Source organism: Pygoscelis adeliae, unplaced genomic scaffold, assembly GCF_000699105.1.
Source record: "Pygoscelis adeliae isolate BGI_AS28 unplaced genomic scaffold, ASM69910v1 Scaffold361, whole genome shotgun sequence".
Lineage (NCBI taxonomy): Eukaryota > Metazoa > Chordata > Aves > Sphenisciformes > Spheniscidae > Pygoscelis > Pygoscelis adeliae.
Genome location: NW_008824187.1, coordinates 1,305,278 through 1,324,729, shown reverse-complemented (window position 1 = coordinate 1,324,729; position 19,452 = coordinate 1,305,278). Strand labels below are relative to the sequence as shown.

At 37.1% G+C, this 19,452-nt stretch overlaps 1 protein-coding gene across 3 annotated transcripts in view; it reads right to left on the bottom strand.

Annotated features, from left to right (window-relative positions):
- WAPAL (wings apart-like homolog (Drosophila)) overlaps positions 1-19,452 on the bottom strand; it is a 159,698-nt gene that overhangs the window by 9,249 nt on the left and 130,997 nt on the right. For 2 of the 3 annotated variants that reach the window (XM_009334640.1, XM_009334641.1), the window contains 8 exons: positions 18,239-18,334; positions 14,934-15,086; positions 14,561-14,697; positions 12,431-12,542; positions 6,884-7,111; positions 2,872-2,983; positions 1,774-1,871; positions 168-244 (listed from right to left, as the gene is read on the bottom strand). In XM_009334640.1, the coding sequence (XP_009332915.1) occupies positions 168-244; positions 1,774-1,871; positions 2,872-2,983; positions 6,884-7,111; positions 12,431-12,542; positions 14,561-14,697; positions 14,934-15,086; positions 18,239-18,334 (1,013 nt within the window). The remainder of the gene's footprint in view (positions 1-167; positions 245-1,773; positions 1,872-2,871; positions 2,984-6,883; positions 7,112-12,430; positions 12,543-14,560; positions 14,698-14,933; positions 15,087-18,238; positions 18,335-19,452) is intronic. The other variant, XM_009334642.1, reaches the window with a different exon arrangement.

Below are 19,452 nucleotides of genomic sequence, written 5' to 3'. Positions count from 1 at the left end.
GTAGTACTCGGGTAGTTACCCACACCCTCATCTAAATGAACTTTAGCATTACTTAATGAAAAGCAACAGTGGAAAGTAACGGTCCCCCCCCCCCCCAGAATCTTGTGGTATAACAAATTTATTTTTTGCCCTATCATGTGCAGTGCTCTTGTTTTGTTACAACTTACTTAGCTGAGGAGACTATGAGTTGCGAGTCTTTGTATGCTATCAGATAGCTCTGATTTTCTGGATTATGCACAGTTACCTAAAAAGGGGAGGAGAAAGTAATATTAAAAATGGGACTTTTTTTTCCTTGAAAGAGAAGCATTCCCTTCCACTACCACCCCCCTTTATTCAGTTCCACATTTCTTGGTTATTATCCAGTGTAATCTTTCACTTATCATTGTCCAATATTTCCTTAGAGTTTCCACCTTGTAATTAATCACACAAAATTGTGGCACTGAAGATAAAGCCATCTTCCCTGATACAGTAAGTACAGAAAAACTGCGTGGCAGAATGTTCTGTCACAGAAGAACCCTGAATCTATACCCTGGGACTACAGTGTCCCAAGTGTGTATGCATATATGTGTACGTAAATATATAAAAAAATAATAACACAGAATAAAATTATATATGTAATGTTACTTTTAGGACTTGACATCAGCTCCAATTCTGAGAGCTTATTATGCATCCAACCATAAAAAAATCAAGTTTTTCCTTTATTCCCTTGACTGAAATTCAGAATCGATTTTCAGAAACAGTAAAAGTTGTTCTCTTAAATTTGCACAATTTGGTGTGTTGATTTTTGTTGTCTCTCCCAAGTTCCTAAGGATCTTACTACAGCACAAACCACCCTTAAGTTCGGATTTGAGTATTTTACCACTAAACAAGACTCTTCTACCGTTGCTTAATTCCATCTATCAAATATAGAAGCAGGAATCGGATCTGAAAATTTTTCTCTCCCTGTTCAGAAGGCAGGTAAAGATCTAGGTGCCATTAATTTTTAAGTAGGCGCCCTTGAATTAGTACTTCAGCAATTGTTCATCTTTCTCAGTTTTTAGCTTACTTTTACACTACCTTTGAGTCTGTCCTTCTATTTTAGTGAAGAAAACAAGTTACTGCTGTAGCTATTTGCCCTCTGCCTTCGGTTTAAGGTGTTCACTAAGGTTCATTGACCTGTACTCGGCACCTGGACGTCGCTTTCTGATGTGTGGAGATGTACTGCTAAAACGTCACAGCACTCTTCTGCTTGCTTACCGCATCACAACACAAAAAGAGTAACACTAGTAACAAATATGAACAGCTACTCCGCAACGGAGGCACTGCAGAGAAGCATATGCTCGCAATTCTTGTCAGTTAAGCTCTGCAAAAGTACCATGTGTTTTAACGCTATTCAAAGTTCTCATCGAAAAATATTTACCATCTCAATATACACGCTCAACTGATTACAGTACTAGTTTGACTTTCAGGGCAGTTTTCTCTTTCAGCGCTTAGCCAGCTGATGTTTGAAAGTAGCAACTCTTAAAATATACATCAATTTATTGCTTCTAAGAAAATACTGCTTCTATAATGATGCGTTATTACTAGACACACACTAGAGAGTCAAAGGGTAAAAGACATTTTCAAACAAACATTCCAGGAACACTAACAACATCAGAAAGTTAGTATCTTCCATAAAACATAATCAACATTATAGAGTTACTATGAAACTATATGTTGAAAGAAGGTAACATTGAAAATGTCTGGCTGAGAAAAAGCAGTTTTCAGAAGTGCAGCGCATCTGCTCATACTCACGCTTTCTAAGACCCGTAAACATCTTTCTGCACCCCATAACGAAGCAACCAATTTCTCTTCATTTTCATCACTGCTTAGGTGATCCACACATTCTTTAACTGAACAACAAAAAGAAGTTATTTTCCACTATCAGTAAGAGGTCTTCAAAAGCCAAGTGTACAAACTAACTAGCTACTCAGAGTTGCTATCAACCTTGTTTTAGACTTTACAAAACTGTAATACCAGGAAACAATCACAAAAACGTGATCAGCATTACACAATTTTTCATTCCTCCAAGTAAATTAAAAAAACACCCTCACAATTTTGGCTTTACAAGTTTGTGATTGTTGCCACAAATTACCTATCTGTATATTTTATTTTCTACTGACATCGAAGCGCTTGTACAGCACACGACTATGTTCCTTAACTGTAACGCACTGTTCTGTAGAAAAGAGATACAGCACGCACACCCTCCCCACACTTCACAAGTCTGAAACCATGTGCAAGTTGAACACTTTCATCTCGTCAATCCTTCCTTTGTCCACCCCGCCGCTTACTTAAGACCAAGCTTTATTCAGCTCAAGAATTCATTTTAGAAATGCCCCTCTTCCTATCTGTGAGATGCTGACCCAAAAAACCTAACCAAGACATATTTGTAAAAAAATAAGGAAACAAACCCCCCACCATTTCTTCTTGAAGGGCTGACCTCCTCTGGGATATTTAGCTAAAAAATACCAGGCCTGAAAATAACTCTATAAGACTGTAAAGGAGATTTTACTCTAGAATAAGTGTGCTGTATTTGTGTGCTGTACAGAGATATGTAACACAGTAATCTGTATTCTGCCTAAACTTAAACCATTTTTAATCTCAGACATTACATGCAACACCATACACATTCTGTTTAACCTTAAAACTACTTTCAATCCCACGTGCAACAGATTAAAGTCACTAATATTTCCCAGTGACTTGATACCAAATTGTGTACTTTATTTTTAACATTGCTGAGAGAAATACGCAATGTTTCTATTTTTAACCACAGAAAATGAACATTAAGACAAGCACACATCTTAGTAAGATTCCGTAATTTTTCACACTGTCAAAGCAGCATCTCCAATATACCTTTATCTACAATATGATCAAGACCACCTAGAAGTCGCAGTTCTTCTTTAAACCAGTCCCCAGCTCGTTTTGAGGTGAGAGACAGTAATGTCTCCATTGCCAAATGCCCGGTCTGTGAAAGAGTTAGGTTCCAGAATTAGTGAAATCATCATATGCAGCTGTAGCCAATAGATCAAATCATACAAATACACGTCATATAAAAACCATAAAAACAGAGTTATAGGTTCTGAGTAGAACCACCACCAGAGGGAGCAAGAACAGATTGAAAAATATGCATATCTTAAAAAAAAACAACTTGGTAGTGATAAAAAGGTACTTTGCATTTTCAACTTTTTCTTGATTTTATTAATAGCTTAGAAAACCTAAGCAGCCTCCTTTCATCTGTTTCTCTTCTTCTCGAAAGAAACAAGTGGAGGAAGGAAATGGACAAATCAGCCAGGCAGGAAAAAAAACAAGAAAAGCCAGAGTGAACACTGCTTCTCTGTCTCCCAGATACATTGGCTCTGCCGCCTGCAGAATACATTAGATTCTAACATAGGTATTTTGTGGTTTTAATTTCAAACTCATAGAAGGTAGCAATTAAACTAAACCACAGTAGAAAATCTTACTATATTTACCGATTTAATTTTTTTTTTTTTTTTTTAGAAAGAGGAATACTTATCAAAATTCAACAGCAGCAAAGATAAGTTTAGTCCCTGCAAATGGAAGTTGAAGAGATTTTAGGTGATTATCTTAGTTAATCCCCCGCAATGTTTTTAACCAAAACTAACACCATTTATAAAGTCAAGACTGTAACTCGTTTTTCCAGAGGCCTCTAATAAAAGGCAAATGTTAATAATAAAACATATACATACGTATAAATTTACACCTACACAAAAGGGACCGGTATAGACTTAAGACCTCATTAACGCCAGCTGAATTTAACCGCTCAAGTTATCTTCCCTCCCTGACACATTTGATTTGTAATGCTTCAAGGAAGGCTGTGCTTATTCTGCGCTGTGCAGCATGTTCCAGGACACCAGTTCAAACCTCAGCACCTCCTGGGAATAACAGCACTCACCAGGCTTGAGTAAACACCCCGCTGTCTTGGAAAACCAAGTTGTAAATGGTATGACCCTCCCAACAGCTTCAGCTGCTTTCCTTGTTTTCAAAATACCGATTTCCAAGGAGGAAAAGAAAGTTGAAGACTAGTCTTGATAAAGAAGAGTTACCACCCAAAGTTAGTTACCTCCTTTTTTTAGGAGCAAGCTCTGCAGCACACTGCCACTGCTGAGCATACAGTTAGTAACAGCACGTCTCCAACGTACATGGAGGTGTCCTTGGGTCATGACAGCCTTACGGGGGACAAGAGAACACAAGCAGCAGCAAACCTACAATAGGTCATTCCTCCCCGAGTCAGCAGCATCTCAATTCCCCATCACAGAGGAAACAAAGACAAAGCTGCAATTACTCCTGCAACTGTTTCACCACCCGGGGAAACTGCTAACTACCTGTAATCGCCAGCAGCCACTCATCCAGTCTTCCCACAGGAGGGAAACTAAACACACTTGGTTACAGAGTGTTCTCATCTCATCACTGGGAGATACAAGATCCAAAACCTCACACTTCTAAAAACTGTAAGTTAAAAACATAATGCTAAAGAAGATGAGGATATTTTAAGCAATGGGTGGAGAACTTCCCTTCTGAAGCCAACCAAGGTGTAACCCGTTAGTCAGAAACTGGAGTTACCAAAACACCTGCTGCACCCCTTCTGTTTCTCAGTGGATACGTCTGAGTCTGAAAAAGCACAGATCTTTTCTTTACCCCCAGAAGATTTGCATTTTTGCTAGCATTTTCTGCCTGTCATCTGGTACAAAACAGAGATTACTTATACTTCATGAGAGAGATCTATGTGAAAGCACCTTTATCTTCTACATGTGAAGTTCATTATTGTCTCAACTTACCATTGCTGCTGTCATAAATTGGAAGAGAACCTAATCATCTCGTTTGGCTTGCATATGTTCTCTAAACACTATATAGTCTCTGCTTCTAGATGGTGCAGCTGGGAGGGAACCAGTTTCCATCTGTGAGGTACTACAGTATTCAACACATTTACAACAACAGCTCGACATAATTTTAAGAAATAGATATGCCTCAGAAAAAAAAAAAACACAAAAAACCAGCTGAAATGGATGGCCTGTGATAATATTAATCTTTACTCATGGACAACTTCCTCGCAAGACAGAGTCCCCTTTAATATATCCTCTCCCTTTAAAACCCTTGCCTAAGAAAACACAAGAACAGAATTACAGTTCATAAAAAGCTATCAAGGCTAGCTCAGATTATGAATATGAGAAAAGCTCAAATGGGAGACAGTGGTCTGTGTGGCTGGACGCTTCAGCAATGAGGAACCTGTACCAGCTGTTCCGTGCTTAATAAAGGGAGCTGTCTTACATTTTATAGTGCAAAGATATCCTGGCACTGACAGACTGTGACCTACGTGAGCCGCCGTCGGTGCCAAAACAGCACTGAAATAAGACACCGATTATACCAGTTCCTAGCTGATCGCTACCTAGAGAACAAATTTCATTCTGTGTTGGTATCTTCAGATTGTATCATGTGAATTCACAGAGTAAGCTGAAAGCAGAGAAAGTTATCTCAAATTCATTCTTCCTTTGCAGATTTCAAAGGCCAGAAAATTAATACGAGCCCCCTACCTGCATGTTTCATAGCTTTACAGGAAACAAGCCTAAAACTGAAACTCTTGAAACAATTCTCCTTTGTCACCACAAACTGATTACCAAGGTTAAGAATTATGTCATCAATATTATCTTCCTCCCCCAAAATTCAGCTCTTTCTACTGCTACATAATATGGACTTTTCAAACCAATTCAGCTATTTGTTCCATAGCTAGAATTTTGGGGAAAAAAGCCAAAACAAAACCAACAAAAAAGTCACTAAAACTACAAAAGAAAATGCCAGCTCAACAAGGCGTATCATCTTTTAATCTAATCTAAGATGGAATACAATCTTAACTGCAGATTACTGGCAGGAGTTGCAACATTACTTGCAGAGATAAAGCTCTAAAAAGCTCACTTCATAAACAGCAAATCAGAAGCTTCTCCTGTCAGGTATAAGTATTACATGAAAAATGGCAAAAACCTAATAAGAATCTTTAAAACATTAAAAGAATGTATTACTCAATGTTAAAAAATTAAGACCATACTAACATCTGTTATACTGAAATATGGTGAAAGCAAAACCACATTACTAATTTTTGCCATCTATGATCACTCATCTAGTCAATCTGTCACTAACTCTTTAAATACACTCTTTTTAAAAGATTTGCAACTTACCCTTTGTTTTTCAAGCTAGCTTGATGCTAGCATCAAACCATGGCCAAATTTATTTTTAAAGAAAAACAGTTCACTCTGTTACAGCTGAAGACACATTCATAAAACACAAGTATGTTTGAGAAATGAAGGAAAAAAAATTCATCCACATTTATGGTAATCAACAGATCTGCCACCACACTTTGGGCAGAGAGAAATCAGTTTCTGTAGGACCGATTGTTATTTTTTTTGAAATGGGAGAACCTGCAGCACATTTTCAATTTAACACACGATACTCTTATTCCCATGTAAGAACCCCTATTGTTTGTGAACGTATATATAAAATTTAGGCAAAGAAACAGAGTCAAATAATCTAAACATGGTCTTTAAACACATGGCTATTTCAAGTGTTACTTGTTTTTAATTGCTACACCTTTAAACCAGTTACCCTTAGCAGGAGCAAATGGTGAATCAGACAGCTGAAGAACATTGTAACTTTATCCTGCTAACAGCCTTTCAGAAAGGAAATTTCAAATTTGAAGAAGAAAATACTTGCAGTGCAGTCATATATACATAGAAGGTAGACAAAATGCCACGACTCCTTAGCTGGGAGATATGAGATTAAGGATGATGCTTATAAGTTCCATTTTATTAAGCATTCCACTACTGCCAAGGCTTTCAAATAAAAGCATGATACCCACCGTGATGTTTTCGAGATCAAGATGTTTGTTGTGAACAGTTTCACAGAGTCTCCGAATTTTTTCCTTAATTTTATTCATGTCTTTTTCATTCAGCAGCTTGGCAGAAGAAGCATCTTGTTCCAATTCCAAAAGCCGTATCATCAGATCTAGACTAGCTCTGTCTAAATCCATGTTCAAACGATCTCTACTGAGGATGTACATTAGAGCTGCTGTACAAAGGGACAAATTCTTGGGTTGGGAAAGGAAAGAAAAAAGAGTTAGTTTTTAATAATCACGTTAGGCAGACCTTTTACAAATTTTAATAAACAAGCTGAAGATTTACAAAAGAAAAAGCCTGACAAGTCCCAATCTACGCTAGCACTTGCATGAGTACTTCCTGTTGTACATAGATTCCTTCTAGCAAGTTACTAATGCGTTCTCCTAACCAACAAAACTGAGACATCAACCACTTAATACATTTACAAAACCCTAATAGAAAAGCAGGGTTTTCTGCTTTTAAGGGACTCAGTGCTGCAGACAATAAGAAACAGTAACTCCAGTAACACAGTATTATAGAAGAGACAGATGGCAGGGGAACAAAGTGAGAAAGCACAGGGTACATGGCAAGGTAGGTGAACGTTCTGTTTCGATGGGATAAGCTGGTGACAGCACCAGAAAATACAGAGATCATGGGGACAGTGTTTGCATGTGAAGGGAACAAAAAAACCCAACCCAAACCAAACAAAAAAGAGAGCCTGGTGACATACATTCCGATTCTGCCAAGCAGGTCTGTCAGTCAACAGTTTACCCAAACCTTTCCAGCATAAACACATTTAATTTCCAGGGGAATCCTGCTTTTTGGAAGTAGCTGGAGTACAAACCAGCTTCCCCCCTGCCCTGCCCCCATCAGTCCTTAACAAGTAAATGTTATTATCTTGACCATCCCTATCTTACACAGAATTGGTGTATAGGGACCTCTTACTGGCTAAAGAATACTTAATCCTTCTTCAAGAAGGAATTAAATTTCATCTTTGTGAGGATTCAGAAAAGCAAAGGCAGAAGGTGACTGTCAGGAAGGGACAAATGACAGTGAAGAGATCAGAGCAAAGCTATCTGTCCCTAGTGCTGGTAAGTACAGCACTTGCACCAAGAGACTCATCTATCCACGTGAGCTCCAAGTTACGGTAAAGAAATGTTCGTGGAGAATTGAGTTGTGCTGGGCAAAACACTTTCAGAAACCTTTGACGATACCTGGAGGAAAAAAGAGCTGGGGGGGGTGGGTGGGTATGTGTGTGTCTTACAGAGTTCAACTCTCGAGAGTCAACATGCTGCGTGCATCTATTCCAATTTTTTCTGTATAAAGTAAATTAAAAATGGAGACAAACTAATTCTGGGATGTGAATGTTGTACAGCTCAACAGGAAAGAGCAGAATTTCTGTGTCATAGCAGATTAACATCTTGTTTAGAGTTCAGCCAACCACCAGAGCAATCATTAGCTGCTTCTGTTTATTTTAGAAGCAAGTAATAATCATACCTGGTCATACTAAGCAGTATCAGCATTTCCAAAACAGGATTAGGCAGCTGACAGTCTATCAAAAGCTATGTTAAAACTCCTTCCTGTCTGAGCCAAGGAAACCCTCAGGTGGATAAAGACTTTAATCTGACTAACTACCAAAGATGCATTTGGAATACTGAAGGGAGGAAGCAAAGAGTTTCCAAATCTGCATCATGAATACAACCTCAAGACACGGGGTTCGTTAAAAAAAAAAAAAAAAAAAAATCTCAGCTGTGAATATCACTACTCCAGCCTTGTCAGATGTAAGGCAAAAAGCAATCTACGTGGCTTGTCTACATAGACAGGGTATACAGTGTTTTCCCTTAATTTCCACTAACCTTCTCTGATAAACCTTGCAATTTTATCATTTTAATTATAGAAATTGTTTACTCTGGATTTACTTGCAACTGGTTTAAACTGTAAGAAATTTCAGGTTCCTGGAAGAAGACTCTGTTCCTTCAGAATGACAGTTACTAAACAGGACATGGGAGCACATGCGTTCCAGAGAAACCAAAGGTTACTCCGCTAACCGCTGTTCAGCCAGTGTGGGACCTAATAAAGCAATATCTATGAAGAACCATTTTCTAGGGACCAGCATTATCTAGGTGAGCTTCCTGGTTTAATAAAAAAAAAAGCTTAAGCCCCTAAAGGAGTTTCTATCAACTAGAAACTATGCAGCAGCTAATAGAGGGAAACTGCTGAATTTATAATCTGGGCTGCCAATATTTAGGCATTTCAAGAAGACCGTTCAAGACTGTTCTTGGATCACTACTCAGAAACTGTTTACAGATACTCCAAAGTCTGATAAGGGCAATCACACTCATTTTATGAGCCACTGTACCAAGCCCTTGCCTGTCCCAGGTTCCCTTCTTCGCAATCCAACCGACTTCCTATCACGCAGAGAGTAATGGTCCTCCGTTCGCGTAAGCTCTGTCAACACTTCCCTTCAGACCTTCCACCCAGGTTTTAAGATACTTAAATGTGATCAGAAGGGACCCAAGCAGGGGACTAAGGCATTATACAGAAGGTTTCAGGCTGCAGGACTGCCAGAAAAGCAAAGAGGAGTGGAGTAGCTATGTGTAACAAGAACTAGGTTCCTACAACAGCGTATATACAGGAGGCGATCAGGCCAATAAGCCTCCAAATGCTGACGTGGAACAGAAAAATAGTGATGTTGCGGAAGTAAGGACCTCAAATGTGAATGGTGCTTATAGCGTGGAACAAACCTACTTCAGCTATGTGCCGGTGATACGGGTTTTCTAAAACTAATTTGTCTTAGTCCCTATAGGCAAGTTGGTTTCATCTCTTGAATATAACAACTCTACGTTTTGCTCTGATCTTCTGTTAAGTGCTAAAAACAGTTAACCACGTTGTCTGAAAGCTATCTCATGCCCTACTATACACAGAATTCTGAGTTGAGAATGAGGGGAAAATTATTAGTACAACTTATTTTTGATCAATATCAAAATTGATCAATATCCTAAAAAGCCAAAACAACTAAAGAACCCAATCAAACCCTAAAAATCCCACCCTTGTGGATTGCAGTAGTGAAGCTGGTTTTTTGGGTGGTCCCCCCCACCCCATTCTATTCCTCAAGGTGCTTAAAACACATTCTGCTTCCAAACAAATGTGGAGAGGAGAAAAAAGTAAAATAAATAGAATTTGCTCTAGACAGAAATCTTATGGCATATCTAACTATGGAGTTGCACTCCATACTTCTACAGAATTCAGGAAAACATCCTAGTTGAACATATACTCCAGAAACAGCAGACCATTTACACCCACTCTCATCCTTGCCTTCCCTTGCTTGTTCTATTTATACTCCAGCTTGTGGGAACAGATGGTTATTTTCTAGGGTTCAGCACTACATTTAATGCATTTTTTTTTTTAAATTATTCACATGCTGAAGACATAAAACCACATTTCTGTGCTTAACTACTGACAGCTATAATGAAAACAGTTTTTCTTTTAAAAATTAGTAATACTCCAAAACCTTTAGAGCACAGCTGAAGAGACAGTCAGTTAAAAACTGAAACTGTAGCTTAAAGACAGATCTACAAGAAAAATTTGGTGGAACAAGTAATTTTCACGTAAAAATTTTGGGGCATAGCTCAGTAAGATAACTGGTTATTTTGTTTTCCTTGCTGGTTAAAAAAAATACCTCTGCAACTGCTATTTTATATTCTTATGGAAATGTCGAAGTCCCCTACTTTCTCAGTCTATCCCATTGTGTCAGTACAATGAATGCAGTATACACTCGTATTTGTTTCCATTAGTAGTGTCATTGCGGCAGTCTTCCCATCCCCAAAGTACTGCACAGAAAATATTAACAAAATAATTGTGGGGTTTTCCCCCCCGAGTCCTTATTCATCTTAAACGGATTTGAGCCATGCAAGCAAAGCCTACTGTGACTTGTTATTCTTGAGTTACTTTGCACTGAGATTTAGCAGAGAAATTTCTATTCATTTTGAACAAGTTAAAATTTTAGCGAAATAATTAGTGAATGAAAGGGTAGTATATAAAGACAGCAAGCTTATACAGAGAAGGTCATTGTTGAAGCATATACTGTCAATACTTAGAGCATATATTTAGCATTTATTAATAGTTTGATAAATCAGTGATTTTGTAATACTGTATAACCTGTACCAAGAATGCACTGTAACTATACTAAAACATTGACTACCTTTTTTTTTTTGGCTGACAAAAGGGAGAATTTCAAATATACTGAAAATAGTGAATATAATCAATGCTTTTTGTTACTGCAGACTATTAATAGCATGCAATTTCCTTTTGAACTGTATGTGCTAGTTCTTTTGAAAATGAAGGAATAATGGTAACTGTTAAAAGACAGCCAAAAATACACCAAGTAAGCTTGTACGTTTTCCAAGGAACTGTAGCTGTCCTCTGCAGAGCTCCTGCAACTCAGTGGTGGCAACTGTCCTAAATAGCTTTATTTATTTCTAGTATCACTCGGCACTATTTTGACAGCTCACAAAATAATGAATGCATTGAACCTGGTTCCTATGTTTTACAGTTAGCCATTGCTAATTTTTGAGGGAGATGGAAAATAAGCTATTATTCTAAATTAGTTAAAGCTCTACAGCTTTTTTCCCCCACCCACAGTAAGATGTCAAATACAATCTCTTAAATGTCTATTTCTGTGGGTGCAAATTTTCCTTCTGCATTGTATGTCGTTCTTCTAGAGCTATTAAATAGAAGTAATAAACCTGACTGGATATACATATCTACTGCCCACTTGAAGTAACATTTCCTATGTTCAGCTTTTGTAACAGTACCTCAAGGGATACCCCACAGAGGCACGGTTTCCAACTGCTGGAAAAACAGTATCACCCACAAGGAGCGTTTTCTATTACAGCTGAATTGAATGTGTAAAGTTGATAAGAAGAAAAACCCAAACCGCTTCAGCTTTTAACTCTCGGGTCATGTTACTCTAAGTAGTTAAAATTTACCTTTCCTAGATTTGTCGTAGAACACTGCACATACTCAAGGCATCCTACAACTGCAATTACAGCACTGCTCAAGGAGACAAGCACAGGACATGAAAAATGCCCCACAACAGCTACAAAAAAGGCGATAATTCACATACAAGCAAGTGTGGAGATGAGCACTTAGAGCCATCTTTAAATATAAGGAGAAAGGATTCCTTTCAAACGTATTTTATTTGAAGGAAATTATAAATACAACAATAAAACTATTAAAAAAAGCTTAAGATATAAAATAGCAATCCAAAGCACAGTCAGTTTTTTTTAAAAGCTTAAATGATTTTTTAATAGAATTTCCAAACCCAGAAGCACATAATCAGTAGAAGGGGAATTTGTCATTGGAAGGCAGGTGCTCTTATTTTCCATTTCACCACAGATTTCTAAAATGGAGCCACTGATCCCAGATGCACACTATTACCGGATGCTTGACCTTCAATTACCTGTACACAAAATTCATACAAAGTAGATGGGTATCATCAAACTTTAATGAAACACACAATGTATCCATACCTGATGGTGCTGGGAATCATCCAGTGTTTTGAAAACCATGGCTACCATCCCATGTGCTCTCAGATGCATTCGGAAGCTGGGCATGGCGCACTTTGTCGCCAAGCTGATTACACTAGAGAAAATTAATTCTGGATTAGAACAACTAAAAAGAACACATTTTAAAAAATAGCAGATAAACAAGTCTACAAAACGTGACTGACCATATACCTCAGACCCCGACAAACTCTGTCGGGATGTTTCTTCTAAAATTTGTATAAGGCAAGTTTGTAATTGGTGAACAGGGCAGCATTTTATTCAACAGTTGCTTACAGCATCAAACTATGCCTGCTTTATTTTAAGGTTGGCTGAAACCAGGATTTGAAAGGGTACCCTGAACTTGCTTCTTTCAAACAAAAGTTGAAATAATTTCAAATAGTTAAATTGAAAGTAAAATGTTCATGGACTAAGCATGAAGCTCTGATTTGGAGGCACACGAGAGCTTATTATGGATCAAGGCATTATCAGAAATTATAAACGTGAGCTTCCATCGCTAGATAACAGTTACCTAAGTGACTGATTAGTCCCGCTTATGCCTGACAATACTTTTACAAAAAACCAAATATTTTAATAGTTATTGCTGCTTTTATGGCTGATGGAAATACTACAATACATTTGTCAGATTTTTCCTGAAATCTAGTTTAATCAGTGATCAGCATAACAGTTCTATTTTAAAAATAGAAGTCTTCCCATAGTTTTATTAGCAAGCTGTCTGCCATTTCTAGCACAGTGCAACATATAGACTATTAAAAATATACTGCTTTTAAACGTGGAGTAATGTGGGAGTGATTCTGCAATCAAGTCTTCCATGACTGCTGAGGAATCTTATTATAAAAGATTCATACAGTATCGTCTTTCAAGAACAGTGGTCTTTCTGTCTCCAATCACAACAGCACCAGTTAGAGCTTACCTATCAGTCTCTGATTCTTTTATGTCTATTCCTATCCTTACACATTGATTTCCTTTGGAAAAATACTTTCCTTTTAATTTTTCAACTGGAAGAAAAAATTTTTATGGTGTTTATACAAGTTACATTCCATGATACGAATTTGGAAAGCAAAAATGTCAGTTTAAGATCTTAGGAAGCTTGCCACATGAGCAAATTAAGTGCCCTCAATACGAAAAACACTCCTAAACTGTCATTATGGTATTAATTTATTCTTATCATTATGTACATACAAACTGGATAATAGATTCCTTGTGTTTGTACTCCAGCAACAATATTCATTGCTAGTTTTTTAGGAATGTGAGGAATAAATTTTTAAAATAGCTCTCTTAAAAGCGTATAAAGCTTTTTCTCATCCACAGTCAAATCTCAAGTAAAGTGTCCTCAGCACCTGTCTCTGTGGATTCAAGTTTTTCCTTCTCTACCATTTTAGTTTTGCTAAGCAGAGAGAAAAATTTGCAAGTATTTAAAAAAAAAAAAAAGATTATTACATGGTTACAGAACATCATTCCAATTACTTTTATGTCCACTGAATGGATACCAATATTAAGCCATAAACTTTTTCAAAGCAAGACTAACATTTTGGATACAATAATGTGTAACATGAACAGTGCAATGAGTAGTTCAAGACAACTTAGGGAAGCTTCCAATTAATATTGAGGCCACGATACTTGCAGTGGATGCTAGCTATGTTATTTCTCAACAGAAGATAAAGAACAGGTGGTTGGAGTTAAACACTACCCCCATATTACATTAGTTCTAGATTATAGCCAGCAAACTTTCCAGTCTTAGGGATTTTATTTTAGAATTGAATTTTGCATTAAAAAACAGAACAGACATCACACATAAGATTGCACTAAACAAAGAAAAGTTATCAGAAATTTTTTTTTTTAATTTATAGCAAGGAAAGCAAGTGTGCTGAAGATGTCTCTTACTGTACAATTTTCTATTTCATATTCCTAGTCATACTAGTTTCGATTATTCACAATATATCATCTTGATGATTGTTTTCAATTTTTATTTTTTATAGCAGAAGTGCCAGGTAACTACCCAGACAACATTTTAAAGCATGGTCACTTCATTGATGAATATTTAATTCAATATCTCTTTTACATGTAAGTTCAGTGTTTTATATTAAGATATCTTACCTAAGGCAACGTGTGTTTAGGGGCTGATTGCTCTTCAATCCACTTAGCAAGTACTCAATATCATCTGTGAACTCTTGATTTTCACCAAATTCCACTACATCATTGAAGTGCTTTACATGCTGAACAACAGTGTATAACTGGAAGAGACAAATATTTTGACCTAGGTAAGTTGCTCTTGGGATTGATTATAAGCTTAACAAGTACAGTTTAAAAATCTATTCAGTTTTGAGTGCAAGGAAACATTAAGAAGTTAATGAAGGCCATTCAACTATTTAGATAAAATTATTATTTTTAATAGGAAGTTGACACTGTTCCTTCAGTACTTAGGATTACCAATAATTCTTTATCTTAAAAATTTGTTAAGAATACTTACTTCTTTGTCTTCTTTCCTACATTTCAATGCAGTTACTATCTCTTGATAGGGCTGAGTAGGTATTGTCACAGTTTTTATCACTTTGGGAGGTGGTGCAGGAGCCTTAAAAACTCCATCATCTTTATGAATTGCCTCCTTTGAAGATAGCCTTACCTATTAATAAGAAAGTGCTAAAATCGGCAGATGTTTTGAGCATGTAAACATACACTAAATACATCAGGAAACAGTACAGGTGTGCAATTGTCAAACTCACATTTTGGGACTATTTAGTCCTTGCCTTACACTACCAAGATGTACCTAAGCTGTGTGATAATGTACCTACTCTTAAAAAAAAAGTCAGAAATTATATGCATTTTTAAATACAAAACCAGTTCTAAGTAGTCAGAAAAGCTCCAGTGGAATTCTGAAACTAAAAAAAAAAAAGAAGAAAAAAAAAGTCCTTTACACTGGTTCCTTAAGCTTTAGGGTAAGTAAACCAACCAAGTTCAGTGTTTAAAAACAATTAGTTGTTGATACTTACAAGTATCTTACCCTCTTACACTGGAGCTTCCAAGATCGACTAAGTTGGTTGCTATACTGAACCATCATTAAGTACCCCGGTCTGGATACGAGCACAGCATTGAGCAATTACTGTCTCCTGAACTGAAAAACCTCTGTGCCTACTGCTCTCATCTCTAACTACTGGAGGCTACCGCACTACTGTACTCAGGGTGTAGCTATCAGAAAACTGACCTCTCCTACCTGATACTCCAAACTGTATTTCGCCTGTAGGTAGAAGACTACCAATATAAATTCTGTAGCACCATAAAAAACTGCCACACAGAGAAGTAAGAGAGGCATGGTGCATGCCTCAAACAGGTAGAATATGCTCTTGTAAATTCATGGTATTCTCCGTACACTGGCCTTATTCATGTATGTCGTTAATATTTTAGGAACAACGTATTATAGCACGAAATACAGCAAAACCTATTCGGAACTTACAACAGGTAGTAGAGAACTTGATGTTAGGTCTAGAGTAACTACTGACAAGCTTCCAGCCATCTCAGGCAAGTATCACAGGTTTCTCCTCAACCTACTCCTCTGTATTAGTTTGAGGCTACTATAAGCTTAAGTGTCAGCTTATCTTCAGATTACTTCTTTGGCACAAATTCAGATGTGAAGACAAACTACAGAAAACAAGGCATACAGGAGAAAGATCTCCAAATGCCAAATTCTAAATGTACAAGTGCCAATGCCAGTGGTCATTTACACACCCTCAATCTCTAAGTAACATCATGTATTTAGTTTCCTTACATAGAAAAACGAGAATTTTTTTAAAGTGTGACTGAATAAAATAGAATTAATGTGCAGGCATAGAGGATGCATTAACTGTTACTCACTCCAGGGGATATTTTGAGAGAAAGCCTTCTTGTGCATTGTACATTGACAGTCAAAATCAAAGTATAAGCCAAAACAATCTGCTATATTAACAGAATATTCTTTACATGCCACCTCTACCACTGTGCCGCACTTCAGTATTTGCTCACCTAGGCTCCGGTGGCAAAATGCTAATAAACTACCCTGAAAAGCTGGTTTAGAGCACATACTGGAAGACTCTGGTCTTATCAGTCTGTGAATACAGGAGATCCACTGACATATCTCATCCAAGTCTTGGACAATGGCTTCCCCTTCAAAGCAAATTCCAAGGGAGCTTGGAGAGGCCATAAGAAAGAGTACTTGGCATAAGCGGTTTGCATGCTATGGGTTTCTCACCGCAAATCTCAGACAAATTTATCCAGATCTTCAGGTAACAAATTTCTACAGACATTAAAGAGGCAGGGTCACCTGCGCAGGGATTACCGCTGAACATTTGGATCAAGGCTCATTTATTTTTTAACTCTTAAATCTTAATCATACACACGTAAGTCAAGGTTAAAAAAAGTGACTGAAGTAACTTCAGATGTACATCATGACATGAGGAGCAGATAGCAACAAACTCCCCTAACTGGTTTGTTCAGCCAAACCTCTGCCATATTCCTGAATATATAAAAATATATTTTGATGGTTCCAGTTACAAAGTGGAAGTTTGACAGAAGACAAAACGGCTTGCCTGAATGTGAATGATCCAGACATTTTCCCAGCCTGAAGAGGATATATTCAAAGTCTGTCTGAAAAGACTCAGACAAAATCTGCCCGTAAGTTAGCTATCAGAGTACGTCACAAAAATCAGTGTCAATACAAATATTCGGTAAGCAACAAAAGCTTCAGTTCAAATGCATGTAATTTAATTTGAGAAAAGGGTTTAGGATAAACCCAGGACTGAAACTTCTGCTCTCTCCTCAAACACTAGTGGTAATGGTTATTTTAAAATGCATCATCTGCATTTTCCAGGCAGCGCAGTTAACATCAAAGGAAGGCTGTTCAGAATACTGTCAGGATGCAACCAAAACCAACCATAAATCAAAGAGGAGCTAGAACACCAGAACACCACACACACAGGTGGAATTAAAAAAATAACAAAACTGAAACTGGTGACAACAACAGAAGCAGAAGATTTATCACTGCAAAAATATCTGCTTTCTGATTTTCTGTTGTCAGGCAAATACTGTAAGCAAGGCAACAAATGAAATGAAGTTTACTGACAATGTACAATGCTCTCTTAGCATAATCAATAACAATTTTTACACATATACAAGCCCAAGACCCTGGATTCTCAGGGTCTCAAAGAGTTAAAACACAATTACTTTAAGCCTCGGAACAATCACTGATTTTTGAACAAACAAGTTACTTTAAGAACTGTTTTCACCTCTTGTCTACTTTTTGTAGACATGCTTATATTCGATATGTTCATATTAGCATTTCCAGCTGTATACAGAAAATTTTGTTTCTTTCATGGTGTCTGAAGACTCAAGTCAACAATTCACAATACTTTATTCCATTAGAAAGGAAAAATAAATCTCTCTCTAAGTTTTTCCTTTTTGACCTGCAGCTTGCTGATTTCTATGGGTATTAGCAGGTCAATCCTAGGGGTTCTCACAGAAGACGAAATGGAGTCCATTGTTAGAAAGCTTAACTTCAGCAGAGCAGGGAACATAACTTGAAGTATTTTTTTGAATCTGTATATTGAAATGATACGGAAGATCCCGTTCTAGAGTATTTCCACTAACAATTTCTTTCCTATTGAATACCCAATGGCTCACATCAAAGTGGACTTCACTCTGAATTACTGTGACATTACCAGATATCAAGAACTTGTGTTTCAAAAATATCAGTGAATCTTAAAGGGAGATTTACTAAACCTGAAAAAAACCAGTCAGTCTACTTACTGGGACACTGGGAGTTTTCAAAGCCGGTGGTGCTGGCAGAGCCTCTGATTCTGGCTGGTTCCAGTGTCTAGCATTATATACAGCTTTTGTGGGAGACTAAAAGATAAAAATAGAAGTTATTTTTTAAGCAAACCTACCATTAGTCTCTATATACTTCAGAAATTACTGTAGCAATAATGTAGCCAAACAAGTAAGATGAGCTTCATTTTTCCCCCTTCTGTATTCCCAGCAACACAAGTTCTCAGTATCGTATATATCAGAAAACCCGAAAGGCTTTGAAGCATCTGATGGTTTTTGAAGACATATAGACCCATTCAAAAGGCAAAAGACATGATGTGTATGTATTTCAAGACAAAAGGTCTGCAACCTTCCTATAGACAAAAACAGACAGCTAGGGGGAAAACACATGTTAGCAAACACCATGTTAGTAGAAAATATGACTAGTTTAGAATCAAAATGTAGAAGTGATGCAGACTTTGATGCTTGGAATAGAAAACACTCAAATGAAATGCCTTAATCCATATTAATAAATTAAGAAGCCTTTTTTTTTTTCCTTTCTGCTCAAGAATGTGTCAAGGCAAATCAAAATGCATCAAAATTTACTGTCCTTGAATTTTGGGGAAATACAATATAATTCTCAGAGAAAGCAAAGACAGAATTATATTTCTAGCATTTGAGTTTATCAATCTAATTGCATAATAATATTCCAGACTAATACACCACTACAATTTTCACAATTTCCCAACATGCACATATATTGTGTGAACTGTATAACTACATACCCCCTCAGACAGCATTTTAAACATGGGGGAAAAAAAAAAATATTAAAAAAACCCGTTGGCCATTAAAAATAATTTTCTGCCAAAATATAAAGTATCAACTATTTAAAACAGATACTGGCTCAAGTACAGCCCACAGAAGGGCTACGTGTAGCAAACCTAGCAGTACCAGCTATGGATTGAATACCATTCTATGAGGTGTAACAAGGTTTTGGCCTGTCAAAAGCTAGAAAGCAGATTTTCTAAGTCAAGAGTTTCTGTATTACTGTTAAAACTCTACTGTGCTGCATCCTTCCATTCTTTACAAGAAAGCCCTGGCTAACAGACCTTCAAAGAATATTAGCAGAATGAAAACCTCAGCTATGAGTTTTCAGAGCCCAAAAGACCCATCAAGCAGTAAATCGTTTTAGTTTCCAGGCAAGAGAAAAGCCTCTT